At 43.5% G+C, this 20,647-nt stretch overlaps 1 protein-coding gene across 1 annotated transcript in view; it reads right to left on the bottom strand.

Moving 5' to 3' along the window:
- Positions 1-18,650, bottom strand: part of CPE (carboxypeptidase E) — a 99,409-nt gene extending 80,759 nt beyond the window's left edge. The window contains exon 1 of the mRNA XM_015411427.1: positions 18,078-18,650. Coding sequence (XP_015266913.1) covers positions 18,078-18,396 — 319 coding nt within the window. The 5' untranslated portion in view covers positions 18,397-18,650. The remainder of the gene's footprint in view (positions 1-18,077) is intronic.
- Positions 18,651-20,647: the final 1,997 nt, after the last annotated feature.

The raw sequence follows: 20,647 nt of genomic DNA, 5'->3' as shown, positions 1-20,647 counted from the left end.
TCCTGCTGATTACTACTATGGTAAATTAACTACCGACACATTTAGTCCAAAACAATTGAAAACATCCATACAAATACTTGCGTTCCCAAAGATTCGAGACCAAAATTTCAGTGTTCATAAGAAATTCTCCGTCGAGAGGGAATTCTATTCCATTTCTGCGGGGTGGCTTGACGGGCTCTTTTCCTTGTTGATTGTTGTTCAGTTTCCATTTCAATGATGGGGTTAAGCCCGAGAGCCAGCAGCAAACTTTCTCCCTCGTCGATGTTGATTGCTTGGTGTGTGGAGCCATTTTTTCGGACCTGTAGGGCCCCGGACGGAAGCCATCTATACTTTATTTCCGCATCATGGAGGCGCGTCGTTATTGGTTTGAGGGTTCTTCTGATTGATAGAGCTTCAGGTGCCACGTCCGGGAAAATAGCAATACGGACTCCTTTGAATTCTAGTTTAGCAGCAGTCTTGGCCAGTTTGAGGATGTTGAGTTTTTGTGAGACGGTTTCGAATTCCGCTAAAAAGTCTCTGGGGCCTTTGCCCTCTTTAGCAGGTTTCCCGCCAACTCTATAGGCTCTTGTCAATTTGGGTGCTTCATCATCTTCTAGTGCAAATGCAGCTTTCATCCATTTGCTCAGGAAGGAGATAGGGTTTTCCTCTTGCTCTGCGTTTTCTGGGAACCCTCGAAATTTAGCCAGCTTTTCACGAGTGCGATGTTCCAGATGTAAAATGCGTTCTCGTGACCAACTTTCAGCTTCTTGCAGGTCTCTTATATCGTCGTTTGTAGCTGTGGTAGCTTCGAGGGCCGCATCTGCAGTAAGTGCTACATTTTGCATAGAGTTTTGCAATGCTTCTATTTGGTCTGTTATAGGCTTCAAGGCTTGGCTGATCGACTCATGTATTTCTGTTTTGATTTCTGCCTTAAGTAGTTGGAAACTATCTAGCAGGTCTTGTTTCGTGATCGGGATGTTAGTCGGAGCATCACCTTGCGTTCCGGTCGCCATTTTGATTTTTCAGACCCGATTTTTTCGATCGTTCGTGTAGCGCGTTTAAATAAAGATTTCCCCTTTATGACTTACTTCCTTGCATCAGGGGATATTCAGGCTTCAGCTGAGGCGTTTAGTAGCAGGAAAATCGCTCGTTTTGATTTGTTTCGGCGAGTTTAAAGGCGAAGGGGTCCGGGAGAGTGCTCAAGGAGCGTCCGTCGCCAGCGCGTCCGAAGCCCCGCCCCCTAGCCCTGGCAATAATGTTTTTAATGCAGTAATTCTCTAGTCCTTTATATAAGGGGAAACTTTCTAATTGCCTTTCTGTTTGATTTCAATAGAACATACTCCCAAGTACATGTGCACTGAATTGCAACCCTAGACACAACAACACACAGTCACTTGAAGTGTTAATAATGGCTTGAATTCTGCCTAGAATTCCTAGGGGGCTCCCCATCCCCCCCCCCAAGAGCAACATTTCAGTGGATATTTTGGGCTGCCTTGGCCTGGGAGGGAACCAGCAATAATCACCCTCCTGGGATCCAATTCTAGATGGAACCCAACCTTTTGTAAAACCTACCAATAAAAGACATGATCACAAAGTCTACGTGTTTAAGTTCTGTACAAATATCTCAGTGCATGTTTTCATCTTACCATTTTCATAGATCCAAACATTTCTGTTTTTCATCAGTCCTTTAAAAACTTTAAAATGGCAAAAAGATAAAACCTTTGGATGAACTCATAAGTATTCTGAAAACCATTTTAAACAATGCTTTAAGTTACAAACACAACCTCTCTTTTTCCCTTGAGCCAACTCTTTGTTAACCTAGATGTTCTTTGTGGTGTTTTGATAAATTTTCCTTTAAACTATGAAAGTCCAATGCATTTCCAAAACATTCTAACTTTCTTCATAAATTAAACTGGCATTTATTACATTGTGTGAGGTACACCTACTCCTTTTTAAAAAAACCTTGTTAAACTTTACTCCCAGAAACTATGCAGACATACAGTTCTATGTCCTCAAAAAGTAGAAAAATCCTGCTGTGTTGTATCAGGGTATAACAAAGCTATTTGGACACTTGGAGAGTTTAAGTCAATTAAAGATTGTCTGGCTGTTACAAAAATATGAGGATTCACTGAAGAGAGAGCAACTCCTTCTGACTGACCACTTTTGCTGAAATGTCCAAAGGGTGATCCATTTCCCCCACAAGAGACATTCCAACAATATGTGCATAATTCTTGTGTTTCTTGTAACATCCAGCTCAGCCCTCAGATGATGTCTTTAGGCGTGTTAGATTTTATTCACAGGCAGGATTTTTTTAGATGTTTAAATTGTCCCAAAAGACTTTTCCTCTAGCACCATCTCTCTTCCAATTAAAACTGCCAGATGTTCCTCAGTTTAAATGGTGTCGATATCAATGTCAAAGCTCAAGAACTCACCACCTCCCTTATGTGATCAAACCGTGATATAAAATACTATCAGAGTAATGTTTCACTTAAATATTATTGCTTGTATCTCCTAGCAGGCACATTTTCCTACTTCTCTATCTAATAGTCAGTCCTGTAAGCCACTTGGAAAAGTGAAACTTGTGTGAAGAATTCAGCTGAGTTCACTGCCATATGCTATCTCAGGCTCATTCACTTGCTCATCTTCTAACATTGCATATGCCATTAGATACCAACAATGCCCTTTAGTTGGCTACATAGGGCAAACCCCACGCCAAAAGATAAATGAACACAAATCTTAGATCAAGAATCACAAAACTGAGAAAACTGTAGGAGAACACTTTTTCAGCCTTCCAGGACATTCAGTGGGTAACCTCAAAATAGTTGTTGTATTGCAAAGGAACTTCAGGAACAGACGAGAAAGGGAAATTCCAAAGTTGCAAGTTATTACAATGCTCAGAAAAATGGAATCCCCAGGACTTTGGTTTTTTATCTCACTACACATGCTAACCTCATTCAGTCCTTACATCTGTATTCTCACCAATCCCCCAGAAGGGACATACATCCTCTTTATTTTATGTCAATCTATTTCTTATTTGGAATAGTAGATTAGAATAGTCAAAGCAATGGTCTTCCCAGTAGTAATGTACGGCTGCGAGAGTTGGACTATAAGGAAGGCTGAGCGCCGAAGAATAGATTCTTTTGAACTATGGTGCTGGAGAAGACTCTTGAGAGTCCCTTGGACTGCAAGAAGATCAAATCAGTCGATCCTAAAAGAAATCAACCTTGACTGTTCCTTGGAAGGCCAGATACTGAAGCTGAAGCTCAAATACTTTGGCCACCAAATGAGAAGGGAGCACTCACTGGAGAAAATCCTGATGCTGAGAAAGATTGAAGGTCAAAGAAGACGGGGACGGCAAAGGATGAGATGGTTAGACAGTGTCATAGATGCAACGAACATGAAATTGAGCCAACTTCAGAGGACGGCGGAAGACAGGAAGGCCTGGTGTGATCTGGTTCATGGGGTCGCGAAGAGTCGGACTCGACTGTGCAACTGAACAACAAGATTAGAATAGTAGATTGTAATGTAATATAATGAATTATAGAATGCAATATAATTTGTAATGGTTGGAATATATTTCTCTGGTCTGGGGAAAGGGAAGATAACTCTACATAGCCAACTGCCCCACTTCAAAGAAGATGCTGTAAGGTTGCCTCCACACTTGAGAGGAGACAGATGGAGCGTAATGCCAGAGTCTCAGTTGATTACTCTCAGCATTCCACAATTAAGAAGGCTACATCTGCCCATCAATCTCCAGTTTTGATATATTTATGCATCCCCCCCAGAATTAAACCCAAACAGATGGTAACCATATAAACTAAGTTTGTTGTTCCTGTTTGGTCCTTGAATCTGTTAAACATCTTTATTAAGTTGTATGTTAATGTACTGCTCACCCTCGACCTATATGTATGGACTGGTAACTTCCATTTTGTTGTATCTGAAGAAGTGTGCATGCACATGAAAGCTTATGTCTTGAATAAAACTTTGTTGGTCTTAAAGGTGCCACTGAACTCAGACTTTGTTAATCTCACTGCTATCATGCAACATGATACCATGTTAGCCCTTTTCTCTCTCATCATACCACTTTCTGTGCACAGGCAGAAGTCTGGGACAAAACAACTTCTTGGGACTCATTCAATTTGTTAACCAGAGAGAATGTGAAAAGTCACCAAAGTTAAGAGCAGTAGGGAGAGGACCACAAAGAAAATCGAGCAAACAGTTAAGGTCAGGCAGCAGCTGAAATGCGTTAAAAGAGGATTGTGAGGAGCCAACATAGAGAGAAAAGCAGAAAAACCAATTACAAAGCATTCAGCCCACAGAATTTAGGAGAATCTGGAGCTCATTGTTTGCTGTGCATCTGCCATATAGTATTTTGATTATGTTCCTGTTTCCACTATAGTTGTAAATATCCCAAATTTATGTCATGCAGGAGGAGTTTAGCCTTAAGTGCAGACTGTATAGTCCTTAGAAAACTGGCCTCATTGCCTTTATCAGTACAATGCTAAGCAAGATTGGTCTCCCCCCCCCCACAAGACTTGCTTGAACATTGACATATGTCAAATACACTGACATCTAATTTAAAAAAACAAACTAGACCTCTGCCATATTTAATTTCCCCTGGTGCTGATGCCAAATAGAGAAGCTGAATACTACATTTTAGTTCAGACGGAATTTCTTTATCTAGGTAGAAAAAAATGTGTTACAAAAAAAGTCACTATTTACAGTATTAAGAAAGATTTTGGCCCCCAAACTGAATCAGGAATAGCTTCAGGAATATATGCCAGAAAAAGTCAACACCTTGCCCACCCCTGCACTGGACCCAGATTGATCAGAGGAGGTTGAAGCACTGACTGTCTAGCCTCTTCCATAGCTTTGGGAGCCAAAGGGTAGGAGTGTCAGCTCATTCCCTCTTCCCTTTTGTCAGTATGCCAGTGTAGATACAGCCTTGCCCTCGGTTAAAGGAAGATGGCCTTAAAAAGGTGTTGAGGGAAGGGTAATTTACCTCACTATGCACATCTCAGAGAATTTTACACCCTACAGCTGCCACTGCCACCCTGTTCTTTAAGTTACAGATTGGCAGCTCCCTTCATGAACTAAAGGATAATCCAGATGGGCTTGAAGGGCATGTATTTTTTGCTTGTTTTTAAAAGCTATCAATTTTTATCCACCCTGTCTATTTGCAGTATCAGGCAATGCTCTCCATTATCTAAACAAAATGCTACGCTGTAGGTCACTCTACCTCTTTCTCCTGCCACATTTGGTTTAATCACTGTAACTGATGTCCCTGATGTAAAACGTGAAGAAATGCAAAGAAGAAAATCTAACCAGTCAGCTATGACATTTCAAAAAAATAAGCAAAAGCAGAACAGACAAGCAAGCCTTCTGGAGACACCAAAAGGGAGTAGAATAAACATACGTATGCAGGATATGGCATTACTCTGAGCATACATACTAAGTTTACATGCATACAGACAAATCCATATCCAGCTTTCTCCACATCGTAAGGAACACTGAAAAAAGTCACACAAACAACAAAAAAGCAAAAAAAAGCTGATATGGTAATAATAATATCTGAGTATGTAGTAATATATAATAATGGAACTAGAGAATACTAACAAATATTAGAGAATAATGAAGCAACAGATTAGGTGTAGTAACAAACTGTAACAAGTCTCTTGGTTTATATGTTGTTTGTTGTAGTTGTTTATGTCTGTGTTTAGGAGTATAAGAAAACAATAAATGTGTACCCTCAGGTACTTTCAAAAAAAAAAAAAGGAAAAAAAATACCAAAAGGAAAAAGAAAAAAGCAGTGCTTCTTATCATGTGGAGGGAACTATTCATTTATGAAGAAGAGAAGAAGAGAAGAGGAGGAGGAGGAGAAGGAGTCTCCTTCTCTACCCAAAGGAGTCTCAGAGCAGCTTACAAACTCCGTTCCATTCCCCTCCCCACAACAGACACCCTGTGAGGTAGGTGGGGCTGAGAGAGCTCTGACAGAAACTGCTCTTTCAAGAACAGCTGTGCCAGAACTATGGCTTGCCCAAGGTCATCCAGCAGGTGCAAGTGGAGGAGTGGGGAATCAAACCCGGTTCTCCCAGATTAGAGTCCGCGCAATTAACCACTACTTGCATACTTTCAAATTAATGCTCAAATATCCCAAGTGGAACTTGCTGCCATGATCACACTCTATCATTGTGCATGTCCATTCTTTGAAAGCCTAAAGAGGGGTGCTCTCCTACAAGTATAGCAGTGTCTATACAGGTGACCACCAACACTGGTGCCCATGGACACCAAGCCACCTACAAATGGGTTTCCTGGTGCCCAGTTGCTTCATCCCCAAATCGATAAGCCATTCTTGGATTCTGTATACTTCATTGGAGGAGGAGATCCTTCAGAAGGGCCCAGGGAGCATCACCTTTGCATTAGCCAGGAGCACCCTCAATAGCCACCATCAAAGGAACATGCTTGGTTTGGAAGCTCTTAACCCTTGGTGGTATGTCCCAAAATTTTGTGATTGGTCCCACCACCCATGGCAGCCATTTTGTTGTGGCACCCACTACCTGTTCTTAAAATTCCCAAAATTTAAAATGCCCACAGGTTTAATAAGGTTGGAGATACCTGATCAATATAGAAAAATCGGCATGTTTGAAGTAGCTCTCATACATCTTCTGTTTTAGTTCATCTACTAAATTTTTCTGTTTGACAAAAAACTCCACAGCTTGCATTGCCACTATGTGTTCATGGTCAAAATGAGAGGTAGAATCAAATATACATTAAAACTATGCATGATCTGCCAACATGTTTTCTGGTCCTAAACAGCAGCTGCAGGGGAAGGAAGGGGCGTTAATCTTCCCACACATGCTGCTTTTTCGGTCAATGCTGAGCACATGCATCCCGGGCTGCTTTAAACCCCACTGTGAAAAAAGACAGTCTACCCATATTGTGCCTATCTTTTCCCATACTAGTCTGAGGTCGTATCTTCAATCAGGGAAACAGTGGAAAGAATTTAACCCCCCCTTGTCCAGTGCCATCACTGCTGCTGCTGCTTAGAGACAAAACACATCTCAGGAGATCTAACTGCAGTCAAGACTCAGTCCTATGAGGAGAAGAAATTTGGCTAACTTCGGAGGACTCTTATTTTTTTTCTGTAGCTATCCCAGAAAATACATAGTAAAACAAGTTTCACTTCGGACCCCTTAATATTTTACAGAACTTAAATTTTTCACCAAAAAGGGGACTAGTATGGTTTGCTAGTGTTTAATATATAGTCAAAACCCACGGCCAAGTAAAAGCTGGCTTTCTCCCATCTTTAACATTTAGCAGATCTATGAGAAGAGTTTGGAAAAAAGCCACCCTGGCCTTTGGAGTACATAACTGGATTTCAAGATTTGCCAAGATACTTTTAAAACGTTCACATGATAAACTTGTTTTGTTCCTAAGAGCTATTTTCTTGTTCCTAATGTATATATTGCAGGGTATTAAAATAAAGTGTCTAGAAATTTCTTATAGCTCATTCAAGCCATCAATCTATAATTGCTTAAGAAGCCTTTGTGTTGCAGCATCTATGCCAGAAAGCGTGTCACAACACTGAAAAACTCTGCCAGCTCTGCAATAACTTTATGTTGGCACTCAAGACAGGTACATGGGTGAAAATGTGTAAGACTTGGGCACCTTCCAAAAAACCTTGGGGGGGCACCTTCCTTTTCATGTGCTTTCTGTATTCAGAGTTCTAATGAACTAGCAAAACACTTGTCTCTGGGGTGTGTGGGGCAAGGACCTCTAGAATTGCAGTGTACTCCCATGAACTCTGTGTAGACCACTGATCCCCAGTGCTGTGCGCATGGGTATCACGGTGCCTGGATGTATGTTTCCTGGCATCAACTTCCTTCTTCCTCAAAATATCTCTTCCCAACAGCAAACAAGCTCTGACCTGGATAGCTCAGGCTAGCCCGATCTCATCAGATCTCGGAAGCTAAGCAGGGTCAGCCCTGGCTAGTATTTGGATGGGAGACCTCTGAGGAATGCCAAGGTCATGATGCAGAGGCAGGCAATGGCAAACCACCTCTGAACCATCTCTTGCCTTGAAAAACTCTACAGGGTCGCCATAGGTCAGCTGTGACTTCACAGCAACAACAACAACAAAAAGCAAAGAGCGTATCCTGGCTTTCCTCCATCTCAAGAAAGCAGGAGATACTTTAAAAGAGCCCAAGAGGCTCATGGTGTGTGGAGCACTCATTTAGAATTATCAAAGGAGAATACTTGGCTTCAAACCTCCCAACATTTTCTAATTGGCCCCAGCTCCCCTCCCCCCGGCAAACATTTTGTGTGGACACCTGATACTTGTTTTCAAAACTCCAAAAGTGTATACGGGTTCAACAAGACTGGGGACAGGCACACTACAGTCCCCCCCGAAATGACCTCTGCATATACATATATATACACAAACTGGAGACCAGGGACAGGATAAACCATAGATAAATTTTCTCCTTACTCAACTCCTCCCCTTCAGGATCCTATAAGACTATGCGGACTTGGGCAAGTGAATTTCACAAGCTCCCTTTAAAAAAAAAATAAAGAAACCTTCTAGGTCACTCTCAGCATTAGGACTGCCAGGTCGGATTAACCCGGCAGTGGGGGAGGGACTTTCCAAGAGTGGGGATGATGTAATGTGTGCATGTTGTAATGAAATCAGGTGGAAGTGATGTCATCACGTCAGTGATGTCGCACACTGACACGCTGGTGTTTGGGGCAACACTCTATGGTTACCATGGAGTTTTGCCCCAAACACCAGAGGGACACCAACGTGATGACGTCACTTCCACGTGACATCATTATGTTGCGTTTGGGGGTGATAATAATTCATTCTTACAAATAATTCTCTCAAGCTGATTGTATCTATGACATAAGACATGTTTGCATGCTACTGGAAACATGCATCCATGTGATTGTTTTGGTATGACCCGACTGCCCTGTTCCCTCCCCAAGCCTCTTCCAAAATCAGCAAAGGACACAATAACTTACAAGCAGCAGTGCAGATCATAGTCACCCAATCAATAAAACAAAGGGTTCAATAGCAAAACAGGCCAAATTTGCATAACAGATTAAATTTAGAATCGCAAGAAAAATGGAATATATTTTTGACTCTATAGCTCAAAAGCAGGGTAAATGGTCAAAGAAGTGGCAATTAGGTAATATGTATTTGTAATGATGAAATGTTAGATATGAAGGAAGAAAAGATAGACTATAGATTTTTTAAAGCAAACAGTTTGAATATATAAAGTAATTTTATACAATAAAGTAAGTTTTGTTCAACAATTGTAATAGAAAAAGTGTAGTTAGTTGATCATGAATTATGCTTTATTTCTTTATCCATGATTATGTTTTCGTTCATGAAGGTCAGTTGTTTATGTATAAATGTAGGATTGTATTGTATATATATTTTGTTTGTTTTTCTCTGTTAGTTAAAACGGAAAAAAACCAATAAAAATGAAAGAATAAAATAGAGGATTTTCTTATTTATTCTTTTACAACCCATTCTTCTGCTCAGTTGGGGCCATCAAGGCAGCTTGGATCTCATAGGCCTATTCCGCTAACAGTAGTGCCTTCCTCCAGCACAAAGCATCTTCCCTGTGTGCAAGAGGCTAGCAGAAGAGCCTGTTGCACCAGTGGAAGGCACCGGCACACATCAGCCTAAGCAGAACAGATCTGTGGAATAGGCCACATTGAGTTTTTCTTCCTAAACTTTCAAGATGATTAAGTGACTCAGAGTATTTTTATTGTAACAACAGGGTGAGTCACAAGTGCTTAGCCTGCAACAAGACCAATAAATCCTCATTTAATGATGGAACAGTAATAAATGCTACAGAAATCTATCGTCTTAAACTGACCTCAACAGGAGGCTTCTCTTTCAGAATCGCTGAGTGGAGCACCTGATGTAAATAGCGATGGCTCCTGGAAGTATCATTTGCAGTCTCAAAAACAAATGCAATGGATGTAGGAGATCTGTGACTGGAACTCTGAACATTTAACTATGAGTTTAGAAAAGAAAATTATACGGGAACAATGGTGTCAGGAAAAAGAGTCTTGACCCTTTCCTCCCATGCTGTTTTCCTAACCTATATCCCCTCCCAAACTGCTAACACTCCCATCTAAGGAATACGATGGGCACAGTACAGAGGCACCCCCCCCCACCCCCGGTTGGGCTAATAGCAGCTTCATGGGAAACTGCAGGGAAACAGCAAGGGGAGAAGGGTTAAATATGATACCTAATTTGAAGCACTATGGGGCTTCTCTTGTGCAAAAACAAATGGTGAAGTGAACCAAATATCGATCACCTGATCCTTTCTATTTCCCCCCATTTTTGTTATTCAGCAAGTGTGCTAAATTCGAATCCTTCTTTCAAATATACAGTTCCTGTCTAGTCCAAATCCCACCAATGTTAAGATTAATTTCTCATTTTGCTTCCATGATCAAGGACAAAGCCATGATTTTCTATGGACTTGTGATCAAGGCACAAGCTGTCCCAATTCTTTCAGGTTTTCTGCCAGCAAAGGTCCCAATGAAATCGGCATGGTTTGTACTGGTAGAGAGAGGATCACATGGCTACCTCACAACAACCTAGGGTTGCCAGCTCTGTGTTGGGAAATACCTGGAGATTTTGGGGGTGGAGCCTAATGAGGATTAGGTTTGGGGAAGGGCTTCAATGCCATAGAGTTCACCTTCCAAAGCTACCATTTTATCCAGACAAACTGATCTCTGTCACCTGGAGATCAGTTGTAATCCCAGGAGATCCCCAGCTACCTCAAGGAAGTTGGCAACCCTACAACCACCACTGGGCTCCAACATTTAGAGACTCCTACCAGAACACAACACGGGATCTTGAAATGCAGAACACAGTGGTTCATTTATGCACATTTTAACACAGATTTTGATTATTTACAAACTGTTCATGGAGATCTCCATAAGAGATCCATGTGTCCCTCCTTTATACATCTCAGTAGAAATGGTAGTAGAAGACATATGAGTTAAGCACCCATACTTTTCCCACTTCAATACACAAACTGTTACCAGAGCTATTTTTGGAATATATATTTTTGCGATAGTCACAGAAAGTCCAGAATTTCTTTTAATCCATTAAACATTGTGGGGGTTTATTCCTACTTACCTAGCACACAGTGACTATTGTAAGGGTAAGCATCCCTAAGTCAGTGTGTTCAATGGTAGAAACCAAAGCCATTTTGCAATGCACAGCAGTTCCCTTTCTCCACCCCCAAAGTAGTCATGCAGTCAAGCCAAACCAGGTCAAGGCATAATTCCAGGACACTTTTTGGTTTAGGACCAATGACATTATCAACCGGAGCCCTCTTCAGTCCTGCCCCTGCTAAGTGCTAGCAGCTCCTCCGCAGTGGTCAGAGCTGCACTGCAATGTCGTTGAGTATTGCTGCTCAGTGTGATAATGCAGGAGGCTGCCAGCTGCATCTGCAGTGTCCCACCTCCCCTCAGCACTGCCCTCCCCCCAGTTGAAAGTGTTTTACAGCCAACACAATGCTCATCTCCCCCCATCCAGTTTTGCTTGCCAGCACACCAATATGTTCACAGGTAAACATAGCATTTTGTTCAGTGCTTGGACGAAAAAGTTGCCCACCTCTGCCCTAGTGTTTTGTAAAGGCATCCCTCCCTTGCTTTCCCCACAGCCAGACACCTTAAATGTCCACATGAAAAGTATGCTGCCCTAACCGGCTCCACAATTTCTGTAGGTGAGTGGGGAGGAGGTGAGGATCAGTGGTAGATCATCTGCTTGGCATGCAGAAGGTCCCAGGTTCAATGCTCACTCCAGACAAAAGGATTAGGTAGTAATCCAGCACCTGGCTGGATGACCTTGGGCAAGTCATAGTTCTGATAAGAGCTGTTCTTGAAAAAGAGCAGTTTCTGTCAGAGCTCTCTCAGCCCTACCTACCTCACAGGGTGTCTGTTGTGGGGAGGGGAAGGGAAAGGAGTTTGTAAACCGCTCTGAGACACCTTTGGGTTGTGAAGGGCAGGGTATAAATCCAACCTCTTCTTCTTCTTCTTCTTCTTCTTCTTCTTCTTCTTCTTCTTCTTCTTCTTCTTCTTCTTCTTCTTCTAAGTGACGTGAGAGACCTTCCCCTAAGATCCTGGAGAGACTGCCAGCCTGAATAGACAGTACTTACCTTGATGGACCAATGGTCTGATTCAATATGAGTCAGCTTCATGGGTTCACGGGTCTCATCTTTATGCAGGAGACCAAGGATAATTCACTGGTCATCCCAGCAAAAACATACTGCATTCCTAATAAAAATAAATCTCCAGCAACTTAAAGAGATGAATTTTTCACTTGCTTAGCTTAGAAGGAAGCCAGCTTTAGTAACTTTCAACATTAAAAAACCCCACGAAACTGCACAAATTAAGTTATGCTACTGACTAAGAACTACTTTGATTTAACAGAACATGCTGCTGAATTGTAAAGGGAATCCATTTTCCTAAGAAGCTTTGGAAGATTGCCAGTGCTATCCTAAACTGGCCTACTTAGACTCCTCCTGAAGTCTACTCACTGGGATATACTCCCAAGAAAGCGTTCTTAGGACTGTGTTGTGAATTTTTCAGAAAGTTGAGAGCTGCTCAGAGGTATTTTCTCTAGCTCTGAGAGCAAAGTGATTCTTGAATATTGTTCAGGTTTATGCAAACCAATGATGTGCCACTCATTGTCTGAGTCTCACACATAGGGTAAATAGGCACACTGCAGAAAGGTCTCTCCTTTTATAGATTAACTAGCAGTACGTCCCCATGTCAGAGTGCAAGTGGATAAAACAGTGAGCTCAATTGTATTTCTGGGTGACTACCAGCCACTCCAAACATTGCTACTTCCAGCCAGATATCCATGATGCACTGCAGGATCCTTATAGGATCACAACCTCATGGAGCAGCCCAAACAGAAACTGTAGACAGAGTTCCAGTGAAACTCTCTATAAGAGATGGATAAGCATTGGCCAAATGACTACACCATGGCTGCTTTCACGCACTTTGGATAATTCACTTTAGTAATCATTTGCAACTGGATTTTCCACAGAAAACAGTTGCAAACAACATGTGTAAAAAACCAGCCTTTTTTCCCTAACAAAGTAATCTCACTATGTAGTAACCTTGGGGAGGGGAAGGGAGATATACAGGTCCTCTTGCCCTCTTGTGCCAAGGTCCTCTGCCCTCTTGCTGTTGTGGAACATTAATCATTACTGCCCTTGTGGCTCTTTTGCCTCTTTGCAGACAATCTTCCGACAGGTTTTGCATTCTATGACAGTGTTCCGTGTATTCTAGACAGCCTCCAATGCAGAGTGTGCTTCCTCGGCTGCTGGCACTTCCACTCATGCAAGATCAATGTTTTTCAATAAGCCCCAATGTGAGCAGAAGTGCTAGTAAGAGACGAAGGGCACTGTGCAGTAGGGACTGTTCACCATACATGGAACACAATCATAGGGTCCAAGCCTATTCACAGCACAGAGACAATCAACTGCTGAGCCTATCTCCAGCAGTTCCAGTGGCCAGGTTGCATCTAGCTGCTCTGGTACTGGGTTGCCAAATCTCTCATTTTAGCCTGGGCCGGAATCACTGTAGTAGTACCTGTTGTGATTTGGAATTGCCAGGTGATTTGAAGCACATTGGGGAGTTCCTGGGATCCTGACAGCCATTTATTTTCCCAGGGAAGAGAGCCATAAAATGCACAAAGAGATCAGAAGATGTAGTTCTGCAGAGAAATAACTGTTTGCCTACTTTCCAGGAGAGGCAAGATGGACAGCTATTGTAAAACTTGATCTGGATATGGGACGTGAGCTCTAGGCTGACTGGGGGAGACTCAAGTGCCCCTTCCCATGTGGGGCAGTTTCCTAAATCTGAATTGGGAAGGGCTTCCCGCCAACCAAGGGCAGGAAGGATTAAAAGGTTGAAACATTCGTCTTGGTCCAAATGCTAGGAGCCAGATTCTTTTGCAGGGAGCAGAAGGGGGGTTGACGGTGGATTTGTTCCACAGACGTACAGACAGGATGTCAGAGGTACTGTTCTGCATTGTTAAGTTAGCCGAGACTTATGTTTTATGTTCCTTTCATTAGATCTGTAACCAGCAGGCATTGATAGCTATTTTCTCTGTCTATGCTCTAGCTTAATTTGTTGCAGTAAAGACTTTTCCTGTTTAAGAAAGCAGACTGTGATCCAACTCCTCTTCATGCATACCTTAGATCACTTGCTCAAACACACACACTTGTACCCTGGACATGGCAGATTCTTCAGAGTTCACAATTCCCCTAATCACTTCTGGTGTTTTATAAACCATGCAGGCTACAAGATGATAGGGTGGGGAAAGAAAAGATGGAGTACAGGAGTCACAAGGATGGATAGCAGCAAGTGGGAGCGATGAAACCCATGAATGCAGTGGAAGGATGTCTAGAAAGGAAGGTGCTAAGCAAAGTGACTGGAGTCTACAGTTAGCTCATCAATCTGAGCGGCTCACCCCTAGTGATTGGGTCTGATGGACCTTCTTGCACTTCTTATAGCCCTATCTAATAGCAAGCACATATGGGACTTGAACTATAGCCTTCAGGCATGGTTTTACAGAGCTGTTCCTTTTTCTGCCATATTTCCTGACCTGTCATATATGGCTGACTTCCACACCAAGGCCAATGGAGGGGCCCAACTGTCCCACAATGTGTTTTTTTCCTCAGTGACCTACTGATGCATGGTTAGACGGAAGCTATGTGAGGTGATGTCAGGAAGGTGTACATGCATGTCTGTACATTGGTTAGATGCTTCCATCTATAGCTGGAATGGAGCAGCATTGGCATGCCACCATTCTTTTGGGGGGTGGTATTTTTTCATGTGTGTGTGTGTGTGTGTTTGGGGTGGTATTTTTTCGTGTGTGTGTGTGCATGCGTGTGAGCGCACCTGTAAGTCATGGCAACCTCTGGTGACTGACCGCTACTGGGGGCCTGGAGGATATTCAGAGAGGTAGCTGAATAAAGCCTGCCCCCACCTCCGGACTGCTGGCATTTCAAAGAAGTCTCCATCCAAGTACTTGCCAGAGCCGACCCTGGTTAGCTTCTGAGATCTGACAAAATCAGGCTTGCCTGGGCTATCCAGGTTTGGCAGTGTCACAATGAACTCCAGTGCAATTGCTACACTCTGAGCTCTTTGGAGTTGGGTCTCTTTCAAAGTATCTGTTCTCCACTGAGAGAGCAAAGGGTACCAACCAGTACTAGCACTGCACCAGTAGTCAAGGTTTAGGATGGCATTAGCTGTGTACTATATCTAAAATACAATTTAAAATAACTGACCCACCAACAGATTTATCACAAAAATAAGCACAAATCATAATACATGATTCATGCCAAAGCACAAACCACTAATTGCTGCCTATAAAAGCATGATTTAATATTACAGTCTAGTCCAAGGATTCTTATGCAGCTCAAGGGGCATATATATTTTTATATACTGACACATTACCTAATCTTTTTTCATTTGAATGTATACATAAATTATTAAAACAAATCCTCTTCAGTTTGTGCATTAGCATGACCAGTTTATTTCAGATAACTCCCCTGAAATAATTTGACTAAGATGTTTGCTTAATATACATACATACTGTATACATAAGCACACACACACCCTCTAAGGCCATAGCAAAATCCCTGCATTAAAGAGTATGGTATAGCACATTTTACTTATAATATGAAAACAGCAATGATTCTTGTTGCATCTTAAAGACTAATGTGGATAATGTGGCATTAGTTTTTTCTGAGTCAAAGAGCCTGCTTCGTCAGATTCAATCTTATGCCACAATACCCGTGCTAGTCTTTAAGGTGCCACAAGGCTCTCTGCTATTTTGGCTGCATCAGAGTAACATGACTACCCCTTGGGAATTTACTCAGGGAACTGTAGCTGCTGTTCTTGGCACTCATCTTGGCATACAACAAGATCTCTTCCGTAATTTATTACAGGCTTAATCCGCTAGTCCTATATATTATCCTCTATTATGATTGTTCTGTACATATAGTTATACACATACCATCGCCAGTTGCGAAGTTTACATTGTATACTACCCAACCAGGCAGTTATATCTGTCAGCGTGTTCCAGTTCCCCAGTTAACATAATCACAGTGATGTGTTAATGTTTCTGCACTTTTTTAACCTAGATGGCCAAAACCCTGGTGCTTACCACTACCTATCTGCAAGAAGACAGTCTCTAGAATTAAATACAGCTTTTTAAAAGACGGATATGTCACTAGCCATCAAATGCTCACAACCTTTCAATTATCTCTAAAGCCATCTTGAGAGAGAAAAATCTCTCTATCGGTATAGTTATATCTACATTTACGTATAGGTATATTTAAATGTGCTTGAAGCTGCTCTTCATTATTGTGACTATGCATCACTGTTATATTCCTATTGCTTTATCAGTGAGGAAATATTAAAGGCTTCATTAGGAATCCAGATTCTCGCCTATTTTGCTTATTGCCCAACATATTCATTCACAGTTTTGAAAGTGGAGGGGAGCTTGGTCACTAGCAACAACTAACAATCAAACCTGGCAACCATACAGTGCAATGACGTGTCAGGCTGCATGCAAATCTCCCAAGTGCCTTAAGATCACTGGCTCTTTAAAAGCTGAAAGAAGGCAAGAGGTTAACGCTGCACAAGAAGCCTGTTTTGCCTTGCTTTGGCCCATTTCAGATGTTACAGGCACTGTGTGTGATTGCTGCTAACAAAACAAAACCACATCAACATGATGAGGGTGCCACAACCTCCATCACAATGTCTGTCATCACGTTCCGAAGTGAGCCAGCCAAAATCTGTACTGAGTATCCCTGGCAGCACTGATAGGTCTCTGAATACCTGGTGGTGTTGACACAGGTATTTAAGTAATATAGCTTTCCCATTTCAGCTGCTATAATATACAGTGTCCAGTACATAAAAGTGTGTGTGTGTATGCACTTTACATGTGTAATACACAGGAGTAAGGGTAGGTGTGTGTAAGGATCATGTCACACCTGAGGAGAAAGATGTTCCATGTAGCTCTCTCTCCATCTCTCAAGAGCTATCAGCTCTTGAAGTAAGAACAGAGGCTTTTTCCATGCAGCCTGGAATGGATTTCTCCCACTTCCCTTGGGTACAGGCAGTTCCTGAGGCCAAAAACGCATCCATCTGCTCATTTTCCACCCCAGGAGGAAGGAACACAGGAAAGGTCCTTCTCCACTGCTATTCTCATCCTCCCATGTTTCAACTGCAGGTCTAGAGCCAATTCACTTTTAGCACATTAGACTAGAATTGGTCTAGAGCCAATTCACTTTTAGCACATGGCACCACATTTCACACAACTTGCTCACACCAAGGCAGTATGTCTAGGGGCACTCAAAATCACTGTGCAGAGCCAAAAATGTTGTCTGAATAAGGGCATATTATTTCTATGTTCTCACAAACAATAAATAGGCAGGTATAGATGCTCACAGCCCCGTTACCGTGATGCACCAACATCACCAGTACACCTTCTAAGCTGCCTGATCTAGAAATCCTTATTAATTAACATAAAGGCAGCATTTCCGGGTCCTGGGACCATCAATAGAATGCTCTTTAACGTTACAGGCTGCCACCAATATGTTCTTATTTTCACCGAAGTGGTTGCAGTTAGAATGCTCTTTAACGTTACAGGCTGCCCATGGTAGCCCTTCCTCACATCCAGGTTATATTTGGAGAGCTCAGAAGCAGATCAAGTCCACTGCCGTAAAGGTGATCAGAATTATCCTGGAGTAATGGCGGATCTGCTACATGCGCCTGTTGCGATGAATTAACCGTCATTCTCCCTGCCTACGAAGGCAAAAGTGAGGGCTGGAGGGAAAGGACTTCTTTTCCTGTCTGTTTGACGCTCCCATCCCCACCGTCGCCTAGAAAGAAGGTTACCCCTCCTCACCTCCTTCAGACAAGCCCAACAGCCGGCCGGCCGAGTGCTGCCCAGGTGCTGGGCATGGACGGGCAGCCCCGGCGGGTTTGACAGCGGCTACGGAGCGCCCAGCCCAGCCCAGCCCACCCCCGCCCGGGATCCTTACCGGGCTCGTGCTCGCCGGGGTTGTCGGAGATCTCGATGACCAGCAGCTCCCTGCCCTCGGAGCTCCGGCCCACGGTGTAGATCCTGCTGATGGACGGGCACTGCAGCCACACGGCCACCAGCGCCTCCCGCAGCTCCGGGTAGCGGTGATACTCGAAGGAGATGCCGTCCTCCTGGCTCAAGCGCCGCCGCCGGTTCGCCCCGCCGCCGCCCGCTGCCGTCGCTTCAGGCTTGTCCGCCCCGGAGCCCTGCAGGCAGAAGGCGGCCAGCACGCCGCAGAGCGCCAGCAGCGCCCAGCAGCCCCGACCTCGCCCGGCCATGCCCCACTCAGCCGCAGCCTCGGGGAGAAGGTGGAGCAGAAGGGCGGCTTCCTTGCGCCTGGCGGGCGGGCGGGCGACCGAGCTCCTCCTGCCGGCCCTGCTGCTAACGCGGGCTGGACTCGGGCGCTGCTCTCGCTCCCCTCCCTCGCCGCCAGCTAAAGACCTGCTCCGTCCAGGCAGAGGCGGCAGAGCCTGATGCGCTCCTCTCGCTGGCTCGGCAGGCTGCACTACTCGCTCCAGCGCCAAGGGGAGACGCAGCGCATACCACTCCGCGCAGGGGATGCTGAGGTGACGTCCGCCCACGCCCTCCGCCGGGCAGCCGCTGCGCCTGTGGCGTCGGTCCCAGAGAGCGTCACGGGTGTCGTCACGCTTCACCTGGGCGCGCGGCGGCAGAGCCGGAGGCTTTCCACACACCCTGGAAAGCCGTAGGGGCCCTGGAGACTTTTCTGACGTGCGTAACGAGGTAGCCAGGTTCCAGCAGGTGGGATGCTTCGCCGGATGGTGAGGGAAAGGCGCTCTGCACATGCTCATACAGTTTAATCCGATGTCCACGCCTCATTGCGCTAATAGCAATCTGGAATCCCAAGAGTATGCCTTTAGGAACCCCATGGAATCCCAAGAATATTCCTACGTAACACCATTTTTTCCACATGGCCCACCTTAGAAGCATGGCAGTGTCCACATTAGCACTGCACAGCCTTGGTAGCGAGGTCTGCAAAATTGCTGTGTTATTTGTTCCTAGTATGACTGGTCTGCAAAATTGCTGTGTTATTTGTTCAAACTGTATGGTTAGCAACTTTTTAAAATGGCAGCTACAGCATGGAACAGCACTGCTTAGAGGCTACTCTTGGTGGCCCTCATTTAAGACCGACAGTGAATATACCTCCTGGAACATGCAAGGTCCCTGGATTCCAAATTGCTGCATACGAGGATTATCATCTCAGAATAACACTCCTGGAATAATAATCTGAACTCTTCTTTATTGTATAAAAACAAGTAAGCCTATATGGGGTACCAGTAACAAAGTGGTTTCTTTCGTCTTCTGCTTTGAGCCCTCTTTAAAGATCTTCAGAGGTTTGCAATGTGGATTTTAAACATTAGTTGGCAGCTAACAATGCAGTCCTTAAGCAGAGTTACACCCTTCTAAACCCACTGAAGTCAATGGTTTAGAGGGGTGTAACTCTGTTTAGGACTGAACCATTAATCTCAGTGTTGGAGCCAGAGTTTTAATGTATATAAATGTTAATATATTTTAAAGCACTTGTAAATGTCGAATGTAACTGAACACTCCCATGAAACAGTGTCTTCTCTGGATATGTGTGCATGAAAGCCCCCACAGTACGTAAAGATAAGTGCCTGCCAAACTGGAACTATAGGAATATTCTTGGGATTCCATGCATTCTTTGGACTAAAAATATACCATAAATGTCTTCTTTTTGCTGGTTGTATGCAAAAACAGCTGTCTGGCAATTTTATACATCAGCAAATTTGAACTATTGACAAGAAGGGAGGAGGGATACTCATAATATGCAAGAAGATGTACAGTGACTCACCTTCAGTGCTCTTTCCTGTGTCTGTACCGCTCCATAATTCTTAAGTGTACAGATGTGTTGCTTGTGATCAAGATAATTCCTACCATAGTATTCCCCATTACTATATATAGGTGTGAAAGTTGTTTCATTTGAAATGTGGTGCTGGAGGCATACAGATACCATGAACTTCCAGAAAGATAAGTGAGTTGTAGATTAAGTCAAGCCTGAACTCTGTCCTAGAAGCTAATATGATCACCCTGAGGCTATCATACTTTGGTGACATTATGAGAAGACCAGAGACACTGGAAAAGACCATAATGCTCAGGAAAGTTGAAGGCAGCAGGAAAAGAAGACTCAACATGAGATGGATTGACTCAATAAAGGAAGCTACGGCCCTCCGATTGGAAGACTTGAGCAAGGATGTTTTGTAGGTTTTGTCACCATAAGTCAGAAGTAACCTGATGGCACTTAACATACACGCGCCTACATCTTCAGAATAGCACTATAGGATATGGCTACTGTGAACCTGTGCATCACTAAAATGTTATTAGACGATGGAACAGTCTAGTCAGCTGCACAACAACCTGTGTGCACAACAACCTGTGTATAGTATGGGGTCTTTCTTCCCCGATATAATATACTGAGTTTTATATTATCTGTTGAGTCAGACATATATGATACATTAACAATAAAGAGTTTTTCATTTCTATCTTACCTAT

This window comes from Gekko japonicus, unplaced genomic scaffold, assembly GCF_001447785.1.
Source record: "Gekko japonicus isolate JY-2015 unplaced genomic scaffold, Gekko_japonicus_V1.1 scaffold3669, whole genome shotgun sequence".
Lineage (NCBI taxonomy): Eukaryota > Metazoa > Chordata > Lepidosauria > Squamata > Gekkonidae > Gekko > Gekko japonicus.
The sequence above is the reverse complement of the archived record's forward strand: the minus strand, read 5'-3'. Positions and strand labels throughout refer to the sequence as shown.